Here is a 17,802-nt window from a genome sequence, read left to right as displayed (position 1 = left end):
CACTCATTATCTGTGCTAAAAAAACTTGGTATTAATGAGACATTAACTTTAAAACCTGCCAGTCCATTTGGGGGATCATTTCTGCCATCTACAGAGGATTGAATTTCTAAGGTATATCTATACCTAGAACATAAAAGTGATCAGAACTCATTATTAAAGCTCTACCTGGAGACAGATTATACAATTTTGTGTACTTAACTAATGTTTCTTAGCCGTGATGGGGGTGAATGAATGGTTCCAAAATACTGCATCTCAAGTTTCCGGTCTTACTTGCAAGAAGAACTTTCGTAGCTGATATGATTTTTTAAAAATATACATATCATATAATTTATATACATTTTGAAAGTTGATTTAAAGAATGTAGATGTGTTTGGGCAGGAATTTGCAACATGAAATAGTCTCCATCAGAGTTGTACAATATATTTTGAATTAAAATATATATCTATGTCTATATTCTGTGCCTGACTTGAAATACGAGCATTGGTAACAAGTTTTTCTGTGTTTCATGTACTGCAATTTATTTTGGAAGGTGAGGGTAATGATAATTCTTGCCTAATAGAAGGTTCTGAAATCCAACAGAAGCTGGCAACTATTTTGAGTCTAAGCTTGTCCTTATAATTAAAAACTGTTAGCACTGTGTGAATTAGGAAATAGAGAATGACATATAGTTCTTTCCCATGAGGGAAAAGGAGGCATGATATACTATCAACCCCTGTTGTATCTTGGGGGTGTGATTATCTCATTGAAAATACATCACCTGGAATTAACTTACTGTTATTATTTAATGTCAGTAGTGTTTCGGGATGAAGTTGGTTTTTTTTTTTAAGAGAATAAAATGCTGTATTTCATTTTAACCAGAAATTCATTTCTGAATTTGAATACTGAATATGAGCACTTAAATTAGGAGGAAATAGAGAATGTGAACAGACTTTAATAAGACTATTAGAATGTTATTGTATATTAAACTTGCTATAAAGCAGGATTTCAAGCTATTGTCTGCATTGATGACTGTCAGGGAAGATTTGAGAGAGGATTAGCGTCATCGTAACCTCCTGAAAGTGTCTGAGTATGATGCAGCTGTGAGTGGTGGAATATGTTGTAAAGGAGTAGAATCTGAATCTGATGTACCCTGTAGATAATCATGTCTCTTATCTAACAGTTGTGTAATACTGTTAATATGGCCGTACTCAGGAAAAGGTATAATGGCATTGCTGAGGCTAGTTTTCTGTGTTGCTGGTGTGGGGTTTTTTTGAGATTAGGGCCAAAAGTTGAGTCTAGATTTCTTTTAAAACAGAGTATATTTTAAATAAGGGGAAAAAAGGTTTAGAGAATGTTTTCCTATTGGGCTTATAAGTGTTATATTTAAATTTGTTTCTATTTCTGTTAGGGATGCAATATCTTTATCCAAAAGTGTAAAGATTGTTTCTGCTTAAATTTAATTTCTCTTACCCCAGCAAATCTGTATAGCTGTGCTTCATCCTCTAATTTTAAGGCCACTGCCAGTGTCTCAAATAAAATAATTGATGTTAAGAATTGGACATTATTTCAAGCATAATCATGATAGAGAATGTGTTGCTGTCAAGCTAACATCACTTGTGAGATGTGACAATGCAAAAGATTCACACTGTGCCTAACCAGACGTGTGAAAGAATGGTGGCTATCAAAAATCCACACTGAAGGACGTGGGAACTACATGGTGGAAAGGAAAGCAGGTAAAAGATGCTGAAACTTGGTAAAATGCTGGAGTGTGGCAGAAGCTGAAACTGTCGTTATTGACTGAGCATCTCCGTGGGATGGCTTAGCTAACTTCATAGACAGCCACAGAAAATATGATGTTGTAGAACTTCCTTGACAGTGTCTCAGATATGTTAATTAAGACAGAGCAGGCAGGCCCAGAAAATCAAAAGCGATAATGCGATCCTCCCACCATCTAGCATTAAGTAGTCTGAGCCTGGGATTTTCAATCAGAAATCTCTGCTTACCACCATGTAGTTCTACTCAAACTCTTAAACCTTTTATTAAGTACATGGAGGGCGGGACACGACACTTACACTCTCCTTTTCCTTCAGCTTTAGGGAGTTCTTACAAAGAAAAATCAATTTAAGCATTTCTTTAGATCAACATTAAAGATAACTGTCCTTTTTTGGAAGAAAAAAAAAATTACTTAATACAGGCTTTAGTTGCAGCTGTTGCTACTGGAACTTAAGCCTCGATCCTTGAAAACAAATGCATGAGGGTGGAGAGGGGTGAGACCTCCCAAAGATGTGGAAAATATAAATTGCATCTCTTGTGCTGACTTGTACCAGCTGAGAATGATTGGTACAAAATATGCTTCTACAACTGATTCCAAGATTTGTCATATTTTCTATTAGCATTAGACTGCAAAAGATACTCCTGTAGCTACGGTTTTAATGTTGACTTACAGTAGTATCAGAATAGAAACCATTCACTGAGAATGGTTAAGCAGAGAAAAAAGGGTAGAAAATATTGAAGAAAATATGGAAAAAAGAGTATGGAAATATTGATTTAATGGAAGAATGTAAATATTCTGTTACTTTGAAATAAAATATACCTTTAGGTTGCAATTTCTTAATTAGTAATCATATTTCATATTCAAAGCTCATAATTTATTTTGTATTATTCAGAAGTAGACCAATGCAAAAAACCTGCAGTGAGGCACAAAGATAATGGCATCTAAAATTTTTTTCCATTGAATATACTATAATATCATCCTGCTTCTGCTGTTGCATTTTTTTGATAACATATATTCACATTTGCTTCAGTAACACCAGGGATGGCTTACATGTATTTTGTTTTTTGAGTAAATCCCCACATAGAGGTCCACAGATTGGTAGGAATCCATTTTTCATCACAGACTTGCAAACCTGAGATTAATTAAAATATGCATTCACTGCTGTTAAATAAAATTTGTCCAGATGAGATTTTTAAAACAGGGTAAATGTGATTAGCTCCTGATGTCCTTTTTCAAGGTATTGTCCAGGGAACAGTTAAATTACTAGCAACTTGATCAATAAGAGTAATTTCTCTTCATCTTTTAATAGAAGAAAATTAGCTGCTGGGCTTGTCAGAACTAGCTTTTTCAATGACGAGGAATCCAGAATACAACATTCTGAATCTTCTGAACTCCTCCTTTCTTCTCCTTTTCCAGCCATACTGATCTTAGCACTATAGAAGCTTCATTTGTGTCATGAAAATGCAGGTGAGGTAGAGAAGCCATGTTGGTGTTTTTGGTGAGAGAAACCAAACTACGAATGTGTCCTCTGTTTCTGTGTGCTATGAATACACATAGGTTAACATTTAGACATGAGTCCATGGGAAAATAAATTCCGTCAGATGTTTATGTTATTTAATGATTCTCCAGTATAAATCCAGGAAACTCCAAAGACAGAGTGCAGCGACTAAAACATAGTGCAGTTTAAATGAAAGGCGATACCTGGCTGATTGGAGAGACATTCGTCTCTGGATTGCTGTGTGAGTGAGCACATAGCACGCTAAAGTGCACTATATAGGTGCTGATTTGATTTAGATGTTCCTGGGGATAAATAGTGCTGAAAAGTTTGATTTATCGGTAATTCCATGGACTGGGTATACAAGTTATGTCTGAGCTGCCAAAGGAAATGGTTTTGCCCATCCACAAAGTCTCATATAGCTACATCTGTTACTTTTACTGTATAATCCATTTTACCCCTCCTTTTTTTTTTTTTTTTTCCCCCAAGAAGGCAATAAAGATGCATAGTGTCCAAAGGCTTTTATAACTTACTAAATAAAAGCTACTCAAGTAAAGCAAGTTCTGCTTTCACATTTGTGATCTACTTCCTATTAAGTGAACAATAACTATGGGAGTAATCAATTAAGGTTGGTTGGCAATATCTTCTGTGTTTGTCAATATATTGACAGTTTTTAGAATCTGATTTGCAATTCAGCCTTTTAGGTCCTTTATAAGTTTTGTGCTGTCTTGTAATGGTGCATCACTATAAAGATCAATTAACCATAAGCAGAGTAAGGCATTAAGAATATATTCCTTTGTTTTTTTATTCAAAGTATAGCAAAGATTTACATGATTGAAATTAACTTTTGAGAAGAGGCTTTTCCAGCTTAAAGTGCCTAAATAATCATTCCATAAATGTAGAGGGGAAAACCTGAATGGATTTAGGGAAACATAACTGATTATATAGTAGCAGCACTTCAATGAAAATTTATTGTAGAGATATATCGAGATCATAGGACAATTACAAAATTTAGCACTCTATGGTAACTGAAGGTGTTTTTCAGAAATGTTGTTACAAGCTGTATTATGAAAGAGAGAAAAACGTCACACATCACTATATGCTGCACCGAAATTTCCGGTATGTGTGTCCTGCAGACACTGAATCTCTAGTTACCTCTTTAGTAAGAATCGCTCCTTTGGCTTCAGCCAGCTATTTAACAAGTTCTGAAAGCTGAACAAACCATAGAATTCTTGACAAGGAAATATTCTGTTAATAATATCTTATGTTTAATTGAGGTTCTATGTTATATTACCTTTTTCCCTATTTGTCTTAAGCTGGGGCAGGAGGTTAGAGTGTGCACGGTATGGGACACTGTCACAGAAATCTTCATTGTGTGTTATTCCTTATCAGTAGAGTAAGAGCATTAAAACTCAGTCACTCTGATAGAAATTCAATATCAGCATTATAAAGTGGAAAATAAACTTTTATTATATACAGCTCCCCACTTAGTATTGTATCTGTTCCCAAGCAGGAGCCCACATATTAAATCTTTTATCTTAGTTGTAATTAAAACTTCAGTGAAAGCATAATATGATCATCAAGGTAGGTTCAGAGTTACTTTGTATTAAAGAAAGACTTCAAATGTAGTGTGAATATTAGCAAGTAATTATTCCGGTATGATGTGGGAACTTATTGACACATTTACCAGAGGGAGGTTATTAAGTTTTGTACGCTTGGTTGGAAAAGAGGGAGGGCTGCCTAAACAAGATAGTCGTTTGTATAAACATGGGAAAGGAAAGCAAAAAGAAAGCTGAAGAATTGGGAATGTGAAGGTTTCGTTTGAGGTGAGAATCAATCAGGCAGCAAGAATGGCAGCGAGCAGACCACTGTGGAGGCCTTTACTTTAGCCACTGAGTTTACAAAGGAGTGGAGGGAGACATGATGTTTCTGTGATTCTCCTCAATTCAAAATTCAGGAGCTTTCAAAGGTGCCTGGTTTTCGCTTCTGAAATATTCCTGTTGTGGACCATAATTGTAGTATTAACTCTGTCTTTGTTTAAATGGCTTCAAAGCTTTCTTTTTGTTTGTTTTTTCAAAAGCAGGAGTTCCAATTATATTAGACATTTTACCAAACATTTGCAATAATACTTTCTTTAATTAGACATTTGAAACTAATGGAATTTTGCTTTTGCCATTGGCCAGGGTTTCACCTTGTATAGAAAAGAAATATTGTTAATAATTTTCTGTATTGTGCATTGAAATGGTAGACGTTAATGGCTATTCTCAAACTGCTTTATTTAAGGTATGGAGGAGAGCCCCTAATGACATATGCATGGTTCCTAACTCTATAGAAAATAAACTAAATGAAGTGCTAGTGAAATGTTCAAGAAGCTTATAATTGAAGTAGGTTTGTTGGGTTTTTTTTAATACAACTTGTAGGAAATTTGTTTAGGACGAAGTATTAAAATCCATGAAAATTCCTTTAGTTACAAAGTAAAATATGGGTGAAGAAATCTCACTTTTCCTTTTTGATTTTATAGCTTGCACGTGCAGTGGACATGCAAATATTTGTCACATGCAAACAGGAAAATGTTTCTGCACAACTAAGGGAATCAAAGGAGACCAGTGTCAACTGTGAGTACAATTAAATGCAGTGCAGCTATTGCAATTCATGCCTATGGTATAATCACCTCTTTTCTGGTTCTGTTTTGCTTTTGGATTTGGGATTTTGTGATTGACTTGACAACGTTTCAGGGATGAATCTAGTGTTTCCTACTTTTCTTAGGAAATTTCAATATTACTTAGTCTTTTGTTACAGAATTACATCTTTACATCAACTTAAGATAGAGCATAACAAATAGGAGGACTAAGAACAAGGAACTACTGGAGGAATTTCTCAAGTAGGAGAAATAACACATTAAAGTTAACTATGAATAGCTTTGTATTTAGTTTCTTTCAGTTCATTCTATCCTGTACATTGCATTATCCAATAGGAACCTTATTCCTTTCATGATTATCGTTATTTTAAATAGTATTTGGTCCCTAAATTGACTTAGCAATGTTGGTTGGAACTGGGGAAAAGGCATAAATACAGTTTATTCCTCTCTGGCAGGGAGAGATGCCGGAAGGTTATGTTCTGTCTGCCACGAGGCCTTGTTCTTTTACCGGATTTGGAGATTCATGTTTGATACACTTAATGAACTGGCTTGAATCCTACCCTTAACGCTTTGCTTGGTAAATGTCAAGAACCAAAAATATCTGATGCAGAGACTATGTGTATATTTGTGAGAAAGAACTGTGCTGGCAGGTATACTGTTTCAGTGGTACCTCTGGGACTTCTTGTCTACCTAACTGAAGACTCAGGATGAGATGGGAAATCAAGATTAGGACTAAATGATGAATTTTTATCATGACAAATGCTGAAGAGGGATAATATCTTTAAACGCTGAATTGTCTTCACTGAGAAATTTTTTCCTCTTTTTGTGTCCAAACAATTAATCCATTCTAGATGTTAACAAATTGTTTGATTACCAGTGTGCTATGGACATATGTTGATGCCATTCTACCTATTTATAAAGAATGGAGGGTGAGGGGGTGGAATCTAATCCTCAGTACACGGTACCACTCAAACTACAGGAAACAGTTTCTTTGCTCCTAACTCCAGTCCTCTCCGAAATACCATTCAGCCTAAGGGACCCTTTATAGACCTGTTCCCAGTCTGTATTTCACATACCTTTTTTGCTGTTTCCCTTTGTCTTGTGTCTATTTCATCATCGTTTTCTCCACTCTGATTTGGAACTTTTGTCTCATGCGGTCGGTCGTGTTACTCAGCCATATCAGTGTGCTGTCCTGAGTTTATGGCTGCCATAAACAGTTCTTTTATCACATTTACAGAACTAGAAGAGAAAAGGTTGATTTGGTGGTGGATTTTCCTGTCCTGGTCAAGAGTTATAGCAATTCCACAAAATGGAGATTTGAATTTTGGCTTTTCCAGAGTAAACTTAAAATTGCAAATCCCTGGTTTTGTAAATCCCTGGTTTGGTCACATGTAATACATGCCCCTTCCTAGATTCTTACACAGACCAAGGACTTACCCAGGGCAAGTTGTGGTGTTTCTTTGGGAGGAAGTAAACTCTGCAGAGCAGCCATTTTCAAATTGGTTTTGGCTGTGATCATGTTTCAGGTTGTGAACTTCACATCTGTTGGGTTCATAGACACCAATATTAATATAAAAATAGTATTTTTGCTCTAAAGTCTTTCCTAATTCTGTTCTTAAAAAAAAAAAAAAAAAAACTAAAAAAAAAAATTATGTAGACTATCTAGTTTATGAGAGTGCATGTAGACCAGTTCCAATAACAGACACTTTGACCGTATGAGGAGACTATCTAGGATAAAATTTCAGTATTAGAGGCTCATTGTTAAGATCACTGAAGGTCCTGAGGAAAGCTGATAACCACAGATTTAGAGTTTTAGTACATGTCATCAGATGATACACTTAGGATTTGTCATTCTACTCTGATGCTTGGTTTGGGAGAGTGACCCATTCATGTACGGAAGTTACAGTCAAATGTTGTTTTCAATTATTTCCCTTAGAACATTAGGAGATGATGAACGTAAAACTGAATCCAGTTTTACATACATACAATCCTGTATGACTGAATCCAGTCCTGTACTGCCATCTCATTTGTAAACTTCATATGAAGAATGCAAACTTGATCACATTTGTATGTTGTTTAAAAAAATGGAAAACTATTTTCTCTGTAAAAATTACCCTTACACTCAAAACCTGTTTTGAAAGTATAGTATTATATTGTCAAATTACATACACAGTAGTTATCAAGAAGATAAGGATTATTTTAAATCAGCTAAATGCTTTACTTGTATTTATTACTTTATTATATTCTTCATAAATCATCTGGAACTTGATTCAAAGTGTGAATACTGTTCTCCATAGCTCTGGATAAGAATTGGGGTTTTTTTGCCACTCGTTAGATAGGCTGTTGTGCGATCTCAGCAGCAAACCTATAACCCTGTGATTTCTAAAATAAGGATTTCTGTGAAAATTCCAAACTCTAACTGTTCAGTGCGAAAGTTAGATTTATATTCCTGTCAAGAATCCTATTGATTAGAAAGTCATAGCTGCAGGGTTGTACGTTATCTCCCTCCCTTCCTCTGAAGCTTTTATATCTGGTCGTCATGTGCAGTACATGCCATGCCTTGGGGCAGAGATTGTAGGAAATCAAGGAAACTCCACAACACTTTTTTCTTTTTTTTTTTTTTTTTTTCCTTCCTTCCTTCCTTCCTAGCTTAAGAATAGCTAGTTATTTGTGTTCTTATGGAGGATCTTTATTTTTTCTTATTTTTTATTTATTTATAATTTATTTTAGCATACTCATCTCCCAGTTATATTAATTTCTGAATTGTGCTGTTGGAAAGCACGCAACACAGTGGCATTTTAAACCAAAATTAGTCTTCTAAAGCAGCTTTGAGCATACATTTACATTCTATTTTACAATGCTTTTTTAAAGACACATGATAACATTTTTTTCCAAAAAGAAATATTTTTGTTTTCTTTAAGTAGGTAGTTTCAGTTGGTAAAACGTTCAGGTAGAACTGATTAGAATGGTTTGATTATTCAAAGTAACTGGACTGTAAAACAATAAAATCAGATATAAATAAAAAAACTTAGATTCCCCCCTCCCCTTAATTTTAATAACAAAATGTTCCATTGATAATAATAGGAAAATCATATTGACTTAAAATATATTTTTAGGTGAAAAAATATTACTTTAAAGTACTTTTACTTAATTTTCTGTAATATTTAATTTGGTAACTGCTAATTTTACTCCCTCATAGAATTTTGTCTACAAAGGTTTTAAAATTTCCATACTTTTCAGTGTATCCATATGCAGGATGATATACACAGATAAATTTTCAGAAATAGGCCTATGGAAATGTAAGGAATATGACAAGGGGATGTTTCAAAGTTCTCTTATTTAATATCAAAATTTGAACTTTTACTGGATGCAGGGAGGAAAAATATGAAAACTACAGAATTAAGTGAGTAGTTAAATCATTCTTTGAGAAGTTTCATTATTTCTGGGCTCTTCCAAGACATAGCCTTCACCTGGAGATGTGACTGTAGCTTTTGTCATCCCTGGTAAATCTGTGTAAATCTGGACAATTTATGAGCATCTGGAAAGGTTACAGGGTTACAAATGCTGGGTGGAAATAAGGTTTCATAGTGAATTTTTCAAATTGTCAGTTTTTACTGGATGTACTGTAACATTTATTGCACTGTACTTCCCAGTTACGGCCATTGCTGTAGTTTCGGGGGAAGGAAATCAATCTCTCTTGTGAAGTACTCTCCACTGTGGCAGATTTTAGGCTGTTGGACCTGTCCTGGTGGTATTGAGATTGTATCTTTGAATGATGAGCAGGTTAGATATCATTTTAGTGTATCTAAGTTCCCAGGCATAAATCAGAATACTAATTCTGTTACCTAAATGGGAAACATTAAAATGTTGTGAATGTCTGCTGTGGTGTGTTAAAAAACAAACAACAAAAAACCCCAACCACAAACCCACAAAACCCAAACAGACAAAACAAACCACAAAACATAACTACCAAAAAACCATGTAAGAACTGGGCAAAAACTGGGTTCAAGACTTCCATAATGAAGAACTGCTGGGTGGAAATAAAATATCGGGGGCTGTGTGTCCTTATTTTTAATATCTTATTTCATAGTATATTTTATGTAGTTGTAAGAAGGACAGATTTAAGAGTAGAAAATGTATAGAGCCAAGGTATTCTGGAATGAAAAAGTAATGTTTTGCTCGTTTTAATTCTGATAAATATTCAGACTGTTCATTTCTTAGTCATACCGTTATTTCTTCTGAAGAGTTGAAAGAAATACTATTTTATTTATAAAAATATACCTTGTTTCTTTGGTAAAATCTTCACTCTATGCAAGCTTTTAAAAGCTATTTAATAATGTAAGGATCTGTGCATAAATAATAAGCACTTATTGATAGTCTGATTTACATAAGAATAAGATTTAAAAATATCCAGCTGTCCTGTTCTGTATAATTCCCCTCCACAGAATGGTATAATTCCTCTTACCAGATGGAAAAGCAGTTTAACATATACTGGGTTATGAGTCAAATTCACCATTCTATTGATATCACTGCAGCTTTATTTGCTGATAGCAAAGTAAATCTGTTTCCTCTCAGAGCTCTGCTTTTGGGTATGGGAAAAATTGACAGCAATCACATAACAAATTCACTTTATTAGAACATTATTTATCACACACACACACACACACGCACACCCCAAACAAACAAAAACAACCCAGGGAGATTCCAGTTGCTGGAAGTTTAATAAAAACCCCTTATTTTTCCTGATAGAAGGTAGAATCCATTTAATACTAGTTACTATGGTGATCTGTGCTTTTCTAAAGTGAAGTTAAAAAGTATGATATTTAATGTTTTAAAATATTAAAGGAAACTGTATTTTAATTTTTGCTTTTTTCAAGATTTTTTCATTTTTCTGTTATTTGGTCATATTCCACAATTTACGTATTTGGTTGTGTTTGACATCAGGTGTTTTCTCCTTGCTCATTCTGAGTCCAGTCCTTGAGTTTTCCATTTAACAGAAAACTTTGACATGCCTCTGGATGTTACACCGTTACCTATGGTGTTTTAGGGGGAATTCCAGCAAAATCTGGCATGTAGATCTAGGTGGATTTAGCAACTGCCTCTGTTCTTAGTTAACTGCCTGAAAATTTTAGCTTGCTTCTGTAAGGATAGGTTCAAGCCTTCAGCTAGTTCTCAAAGAGCTAGATCGTTAGGTTGCTAAGGAGAGCAATAAAATAAAACTCCCACTTCAACATTAAATATATGTTTTAAATGTACTAATTTTCTGCTCTACATGTAGTAATTATTGCCAGATCTATCAAGGACTTGAGATACTTTTTTTTTTTTCTTAATTCATGTTTGTGGCATCAATCATTTTTGCTTAAATTACAGCTTTCATTTAAACAATATGTCTAATAGCAAAGCTTTAGAACATGACCCAACTGCACTCTAATGGCTTAAACACTCAGAAAGCACTTGAAACATTTGAGATAGTTTTTAATCTAAAATTTGAAGAAAAAAACATTTGTGATTTGCAATGGGCCTTGTGCAGTATTTTTTTTAAAATGGGTTTTGGCAGTATTGTATGTCACTATCAGTCTTTTTGTTGATTCCCCACCCCATACTGCGGTAGGCTCACTTTCTCTTCTTTGACATATTCAGTATATGATATGTAAAGTTCATGAGGCTCTCTGGGATCTTTCAGAGTTGCAGGCTCCCTGTAAATGTGAAACAACACTTTTCATAAGCATTGTTACATCGCAAACATTACATTTTATTCAGGAAATTGCCTGACTTTGTAAAAATGGAGAAGAACTGGACTTGGAATGTCCTTGGTCCTAGAAGGCAGTGTGAGGAGTTAGTGGCTAAGGGAGCAGCTGCAAGCTCTTAGCCAAGACCTTTGTGTAGTGATACTTTCTTGTGGGACAGTTGTGAATGTGTTAAATCTGGGGAACACTGCAATATTGATATTGCAACGTAAAACTAGTTATGTTAGCAAGATGTCTCTTGCCAAAAGCTGAATTAAAAATGGTACGTGTAATTTTCTTAGGTGTTCCGTTCCCATGAAATATGCCTTTTATCTTTCTGAGTGCAGTACTAATTGTCTGGAAAATGGGAACAGTTTGAGGGTGAGGGTTTCTCTTTTATGAGAATAAAGTGATTTTGCTCCTGGCTTCTATATTAGGCTCTTCCAGAACTGACTGTATGCACATATATATATGTATATCTCTTGGTTTGGCAAGCTTACCAGAGCAGAATCTGCTCACCGCTGGGCTTCAGTTGTTCTCTAAGGTTTTCTATATTCATTATTTCCTCTCCAGGCTACCTCCAAAAAATACAAATTGCAGAGCAAATCAGACTTTCTTTATAACTTTCCAGACACTCCTGGCTGTAAAACAGGAATGCAAGCACTGTACCTGTCTCTTGTGCCTAACTGGTTTATGTTAGTGTGCTGGATATAGGTTTAATTAAGTAATATATTTTTTGTTTCCTATTTGAAAAATATATGGTGCTGGATTTTTTTTTTTTTCCCCTCAAAATAAGTGAATCCAGATACCTTGTTTTTAAAAATTTTTTCCTTGTGTGCCAGGGCCATGCCATCCAGTGATTGACGTTTGAATAATCTGTTTTGCTTAGTGCAGGATCTATCAGTGGAGCAGTGGAACAGGGCAGGCTGCCTAAGTCTTTCGCAGATGATGTGTTTTGAATTCCAGTGCTCAGGACATGTCTGTTATAAAGCAAACCATTTTTATAAGAAGTGCTAGTAATTTTTAGTGCCAAGTGTTACTATAGTCTGGATTGTCCAAGGATGTATAGGTAATGTAATACTTCTATGTATTATTTTTGTTATAATAGAGTAGCACAGCTGACAAGAATAGACAAGTTTACAAGTTCTTTAGGTCTGAAATAGACCCATAAAGATTTAAAGCTAAATATAATCTGAAGACAATTATTCTGCCTTTAATTAGGTACGCATTGAGTCTGGATGGGCATGAGTTTAGGAGCAGGAGTGATGCTAATGGCTACTGTCATACAGGAAAAAAAGAAACAGGGATAGCCTGTGCTGCATGAGGGAGTTACTGGGAAGAGGAGAGGAAGGGAGGTTATGACTGCCATAAAACTGCTTTATTACTGAGTCTGATTTTTTTGTTATCCAGCAAAGCTGTGACCTTAGCTTCTGTGCTAGTTTTTAGAAAGTGGGAGGTTCTGAGGCTGTTCCCATACAGCTAAGGAGGGGCGAAGGGCTTGTGGCTTGGTATGGCTTTACATCTCATCTAGGGCTAACTTTAAAGCAGAATTGCACATATCTGCGTAGCAGACAGGGTCACAACAGGTTGTGAAGACTTACAATTTGAGGGTTTTTTTTCTCCCAGTTCAAGCTGTTGAAAATGAATTTGGGGCTGTGCTGCATTGCATCCATTAGGGTGTGCAATGAAGGCACCTGGGAATGCTTCTCTGTGGCCAGGACCAGAACTGCAGTTAAGAGCTAGCAAGGCTGAGGCTTATGAAAAGTAACAGAAGCCAAAATCAGTATGAACAACTCTTCTTATAAAGCAACCAGCCCAGTGGGAGAGGTGCAGGCAGTTATACCACTTCTTGGTACTGCTTCTCTGGGGAGATGTGGAAGCAGAGTAAAGCATTTCTTGTACGACAGGCAACGTAAGGTGTTGTTCAGTTCCAGAAAAAACTTGTAGGAGGTTTCTGGTAGTGGACACCAGCTTCTTTTCAACATGCAATTCTACCAGTCAGTTGTCTCTCCTAATCTGCATGAACCAAGTACCCCATAGTCTATTCTTTCTGTCCAGATAAGATGCTGGAGTTGCCACAAATCATAAATACATCCAGTTTGACTTCATGGTCACTAACTCTGTTAACCATTGATATAATTATTCTGTTCTTTTCATGCTGCGGTGGGTGGTTGGATTATAAACTGTCATTGTTCATAGGACTCATGATAAATCTCACAGATCATAAATTGTCATGTATAGAATAACATCTGTGAATTACTCTAGTAGAGTACTTTTAACTACTCCTTATTAATGAACTTCTCTGCCTCAGTATAGCCAAGGCACTGTGTGCCTGACCTAACCATTTTACGTTTTCAGTATTCACTATAGATGCTCTCAGATTCAAGCTCTTTTTCAGGTAGCAACAGCTTGTCCACCTGATGTCCTGTGTGTCTCTCACCTGCCCAGTGAATACTCTGATCCAGCCATTGCTTTCCAGCGAAACTGTACACACACCTAAGTCCACTAAATGGTTTTGATCTGTAACTCTGTCATGCAAAACCCATTGAGGCGAGTGTACAGGTACCTGAGAAACTCTCCAGCTGTGGTGTCCCTACGCACCTAACTGCAACCCATGTGCTGTGCGAGCAGTTGTGGTAGTTGTTCTGGGTTTGGGAATTATACTCCAGTAACTGGGCATCTAACAATTTGGTGGTGAGATAGAAGCATCACAGCACATATGTGTGTCTCTCGATTCAGTGGCTCCGATCCATTCAGTTTTGATGCCTTTTTTTTTTTTTTTTTTTTTTTTGTTCCATTCCGTCCCTCTTAAGGAGACAGTGAAGTTGGAATTGTCTCCCTAAGTAATTGTCCCGCTTTGGAGTCTGTTAAATCTTTCTTTACAGACTTTACGCCATAAAATGAACTCCTGCAGATTGTTTTAAGAGTTAAAAAGATAGCCTTTTTTTTTTTTTTCTAAATCTCAAAGACAACAATGCTTAATCCTCCATCTCTTCTTAACCCAAAACCTCACTTCAATTTTTAAAAGAGAATTATTGCTACAGGCAGAGGAGAAAAAATAACACAGACTTCCAGTGGAGCATGAAGTTGTTTGGGCCTTCCTACTGCTTTGGCTGAAGAAAACAGGTTGTCTTTATAGAAGAAAAAGTAAGTATTTGATGGCTTTTCTGGCTACTCATCCTGCTGTCATCAGAAGAAAAATTTCAGCAGAGTTGTGACTGACAAAACCAGATATTTGAGGTAGCTCTTATTAAAAATTCTAGTATATATTGCCATATTGTAACTGATTAAATTCAATGTATGCTATGTTATAGTAACAAGCCTATCACTATTATTATTGCTGACTGCTGCTACCAGAGTCAGCTTTGGACAATTAACTATGGAGTAGAAGGGAGGAAAGTCATATTTCCTTTGTGGAAGGGGAATATTTAAGGAGATGGGTTTTTTTTTTTTTTTTTTTCAAAGATTTAAGAGGAAATACTCGTACAAAACTTTATGGAGGACACAACGTTTTCAAGGTGAGCATCTTCCAGAAAACAAATGTTGCTAGTGGAGTTTTTCACGGGCCCTTTCTCTAGAACAAAGAATTTGACATATATGATTATTTTTGCCTTCGTGAAACACAAACACTGGTCAGCTTTAGTATATGGACGCATTTGAGAAATCAATGCTATCAGATTGATTTTAATATTTTGGCCTTCCTAAGGAGATCTTGGCTTGTGTATGAGATACAGATCAGCCTTCAAAACTGTTTATCAAAATTTTATGTATCAATATTGGCCCTTTGTGCTGGAAAAGAGCCAAGGAGGAGAGCCAAAGGGTTTCCTCACATGCCCCCATCCTTTCTGTTGCTCATAGTCCATATCAGCATAGACAAAGGCAGTTTGTCAGTTGTAGGAAAAGGAGACAAGGGACATAAGGCAAGAGGGGCTTATAGCAATATTGTTGGAACCTTAATCAGAACTATATTTAAAAGAAAAAATGAATCCAACAGTTTTGGCTGTGTAAAGCCATCAGTTTTCAGGTGCTTCATAAACAAGCGCGTTCTTTTTATTAGTTTTCAATTTAAGGTAAGATGAATCATTCAAAATTTTCAAAATTGTGACTGAAAAAAGTGCTTGGAATGCTACTGGATAGTGACAATGATGAGGGCAACAAGAAGCAGCTAAACAAGAGACAAGGCAGAATGTCCGTCAGATTCTAGGAGCCATACACCTGAACGTTCATGTGGCAATGACTCATAAGCACATACTGCTCGCCTGGTGGGGAGTGAAAGCTTTGTGAATATTTCCACAAAACCTTCCCTCTCCCCTGAATCCCCAGGAATTCCACTTCTCCGTTGTGAGACAAGATGTTGTGCTGAGCATGCAGCTCGGTCCCAAGATGTCCTGCAGTTGTTGGCCTTGCTGGCTTCCTGCTCCCTGTGAGCACTTTGGATTAACCAGCTGCTTCTTGCCCCAGTGCGATGTGACTGCTCATTACTTACAAATGGGCACCAACATGAGGTCTTAAGTAGCAGATGCTGATAGACTATTTAGATTAGTACATCTGGAGATGCGTTAATTGTTTATGATCTTCTTTGTACAGCTTCACTTTTTCTCCAGTGGTTTCTACCAAGGATAAAATAGATACTTAACATTTTCTGGTAGAAGTGCTTAAAAATATTGTAGTAAAAAACTTTATGGAATTCTTTCCCCTGAATCATTCAAGGTAGTACTGGGGGGCTAGCAAGACTTTTTACAGAACATTTTTAGAGAAAAAGGAGAATTGATCCATTTTCATTAAACGATTAGTAACAGAAATGAGGTTTAGGTGGCTGAAATTTAAAGAGAGTAGAGTTATATTGAAAAAAGCGTTATGATTTAAATATAGACATTGATTTCAATATGCAGAACTGGTATTTCATTATGTACTGTTAGACTTTAAATAGTCTGTAACAGAAACTCCAGTTGTGAGCAAAACAAGCAAAAATTGTTGTGGGCCATAGCTATATTGAGTTTTGATACAGATGATGTAGTTTCTTCTCATCTGAAACTGATTTGTAAAAAATGAGATGATTTCAAAGGAACCCAGCTGTTTTGGCACATAGTTATTTTTGCATGTTCATGTAAATTCTGACTTTTTTTCGAGATTTATGACAACAAAGATTCTACAGTGAGCTTATTAAATAGCATTGGATGTCTCCCAAAACACCTTTTGTGTGTGTGTGTGGTTTGTTTTTTTTTAAATAAGACTGTTTCTTCCTGAAATGACAACATTCACTGAGGCACAAAGCATCAGTTCTCAGTAAATGATGAACAGCATTTGTGCTTTTTAAATGACAGATAATATTTTTTTCTTTTTGGTTTAAGGAAAAATAATTTTAAATCATAAGGAGGAAGCAGTTATTTCACCCTTTCTCTACTTAGTATGTCTGTATACTGTTAATATCCATCATTTTCTAAGATACTTGATTAAATGTAGTCTGAACTGTATTAAAACGGATTTAGTTTTAACTATAAAATAGCTTTGTAATTAAATCCAGTAGGAAGTATATATAGGAATTACTTCACTAAAGTTGTCATTTGAACTACTAGGCTATTTTAAATATAAAATTTAAAAATAAAATAAAAACATTAGGACATTGCCTGTCAAAATAACTATTTCCCTTACTATTTCAGTATGTGGAAAATTCAAAATATATACCTAATGGGAGGTGAGTTGGAATTCAACCATCATAACATGTATTACTTTACTAAGTGTAACTGATGTAACACACACCTCTTATACATTCAAGGTTTTCCTTTTTAAGCTAGACAGGGAATGTGTTCAAGGAACATTTACAATGAAAATAATATTTTTCAATAGAATCTGTGTTAAGTTTTCCATTTTAAAAGAACATCAAGTTGAATGATTTGAAGCCGATACTGATTTTATTAATTGACAAGTAACTGAAAATATTAGCTGTTATAGAGCTGTTCTCTGTTAAAAACAGTTTTGTAATACTGGAGGAAGCATTTGGTAGCTTACTTGGTGGTCATGTTGCTGATGCTGCTTAATCCAGCAAATTGATCACATAATTTTGACCAGGACTGAGCAAAGGCTCAAGGGACTGTCTTTGTGTGTCTGTTGTCAGGGCTTGTGCTATCCAAGTCAATACATTGCGGTGGATATGCTTCTACACCTAGTTCAATCATGATTTGCGTGAATT

At 35.6% G+C, this 17,802-nt stretch overlaps 1 protein-coding gene across 4 annotated transcripts in view; it reads left to right on the top strand.

The window, feature by feature from the left end:
* ATRNL1 (attractin like 1) overlaps positions 1-17,802 on the top strand; it is a 522,496-nt gene that overhangs the window by 160,616 nt on the left and 344,078 nt on the right. For all 4 annotated transcript variants that reach the window (XM_075757823.1, XM_075757824.1, XM_075757826.1 and 1 more), the window contains exon 20: positions 5,770-5,863. In XM_075757823.1, coding sequence (XP_075613938.1) covers positions 5,770-5,863 — 94 coding nt within the window. The remainder of the gene's footprint in view (positions 1-5,769; positions 5,864-17,802) is intronic.

The sequence above is a fragment of the Balearica regulorum genome, chromosome 7, assembly GCF_011004875.1.
Source record: "Balearica regulorum gibbericeps isolate bBalReg1 chromosome 7, bBalReg1.pri, whole genome shotgun sequence".
Lineage (NCBI taxonomy): Eukaryota > Metazoa > Chordata > Aves > Gruiformes > Gruidae > Balearica > Balearica regulorum.
This window is presented reverse-complemented; position numbering and strand designations above follow the sequence as displayed.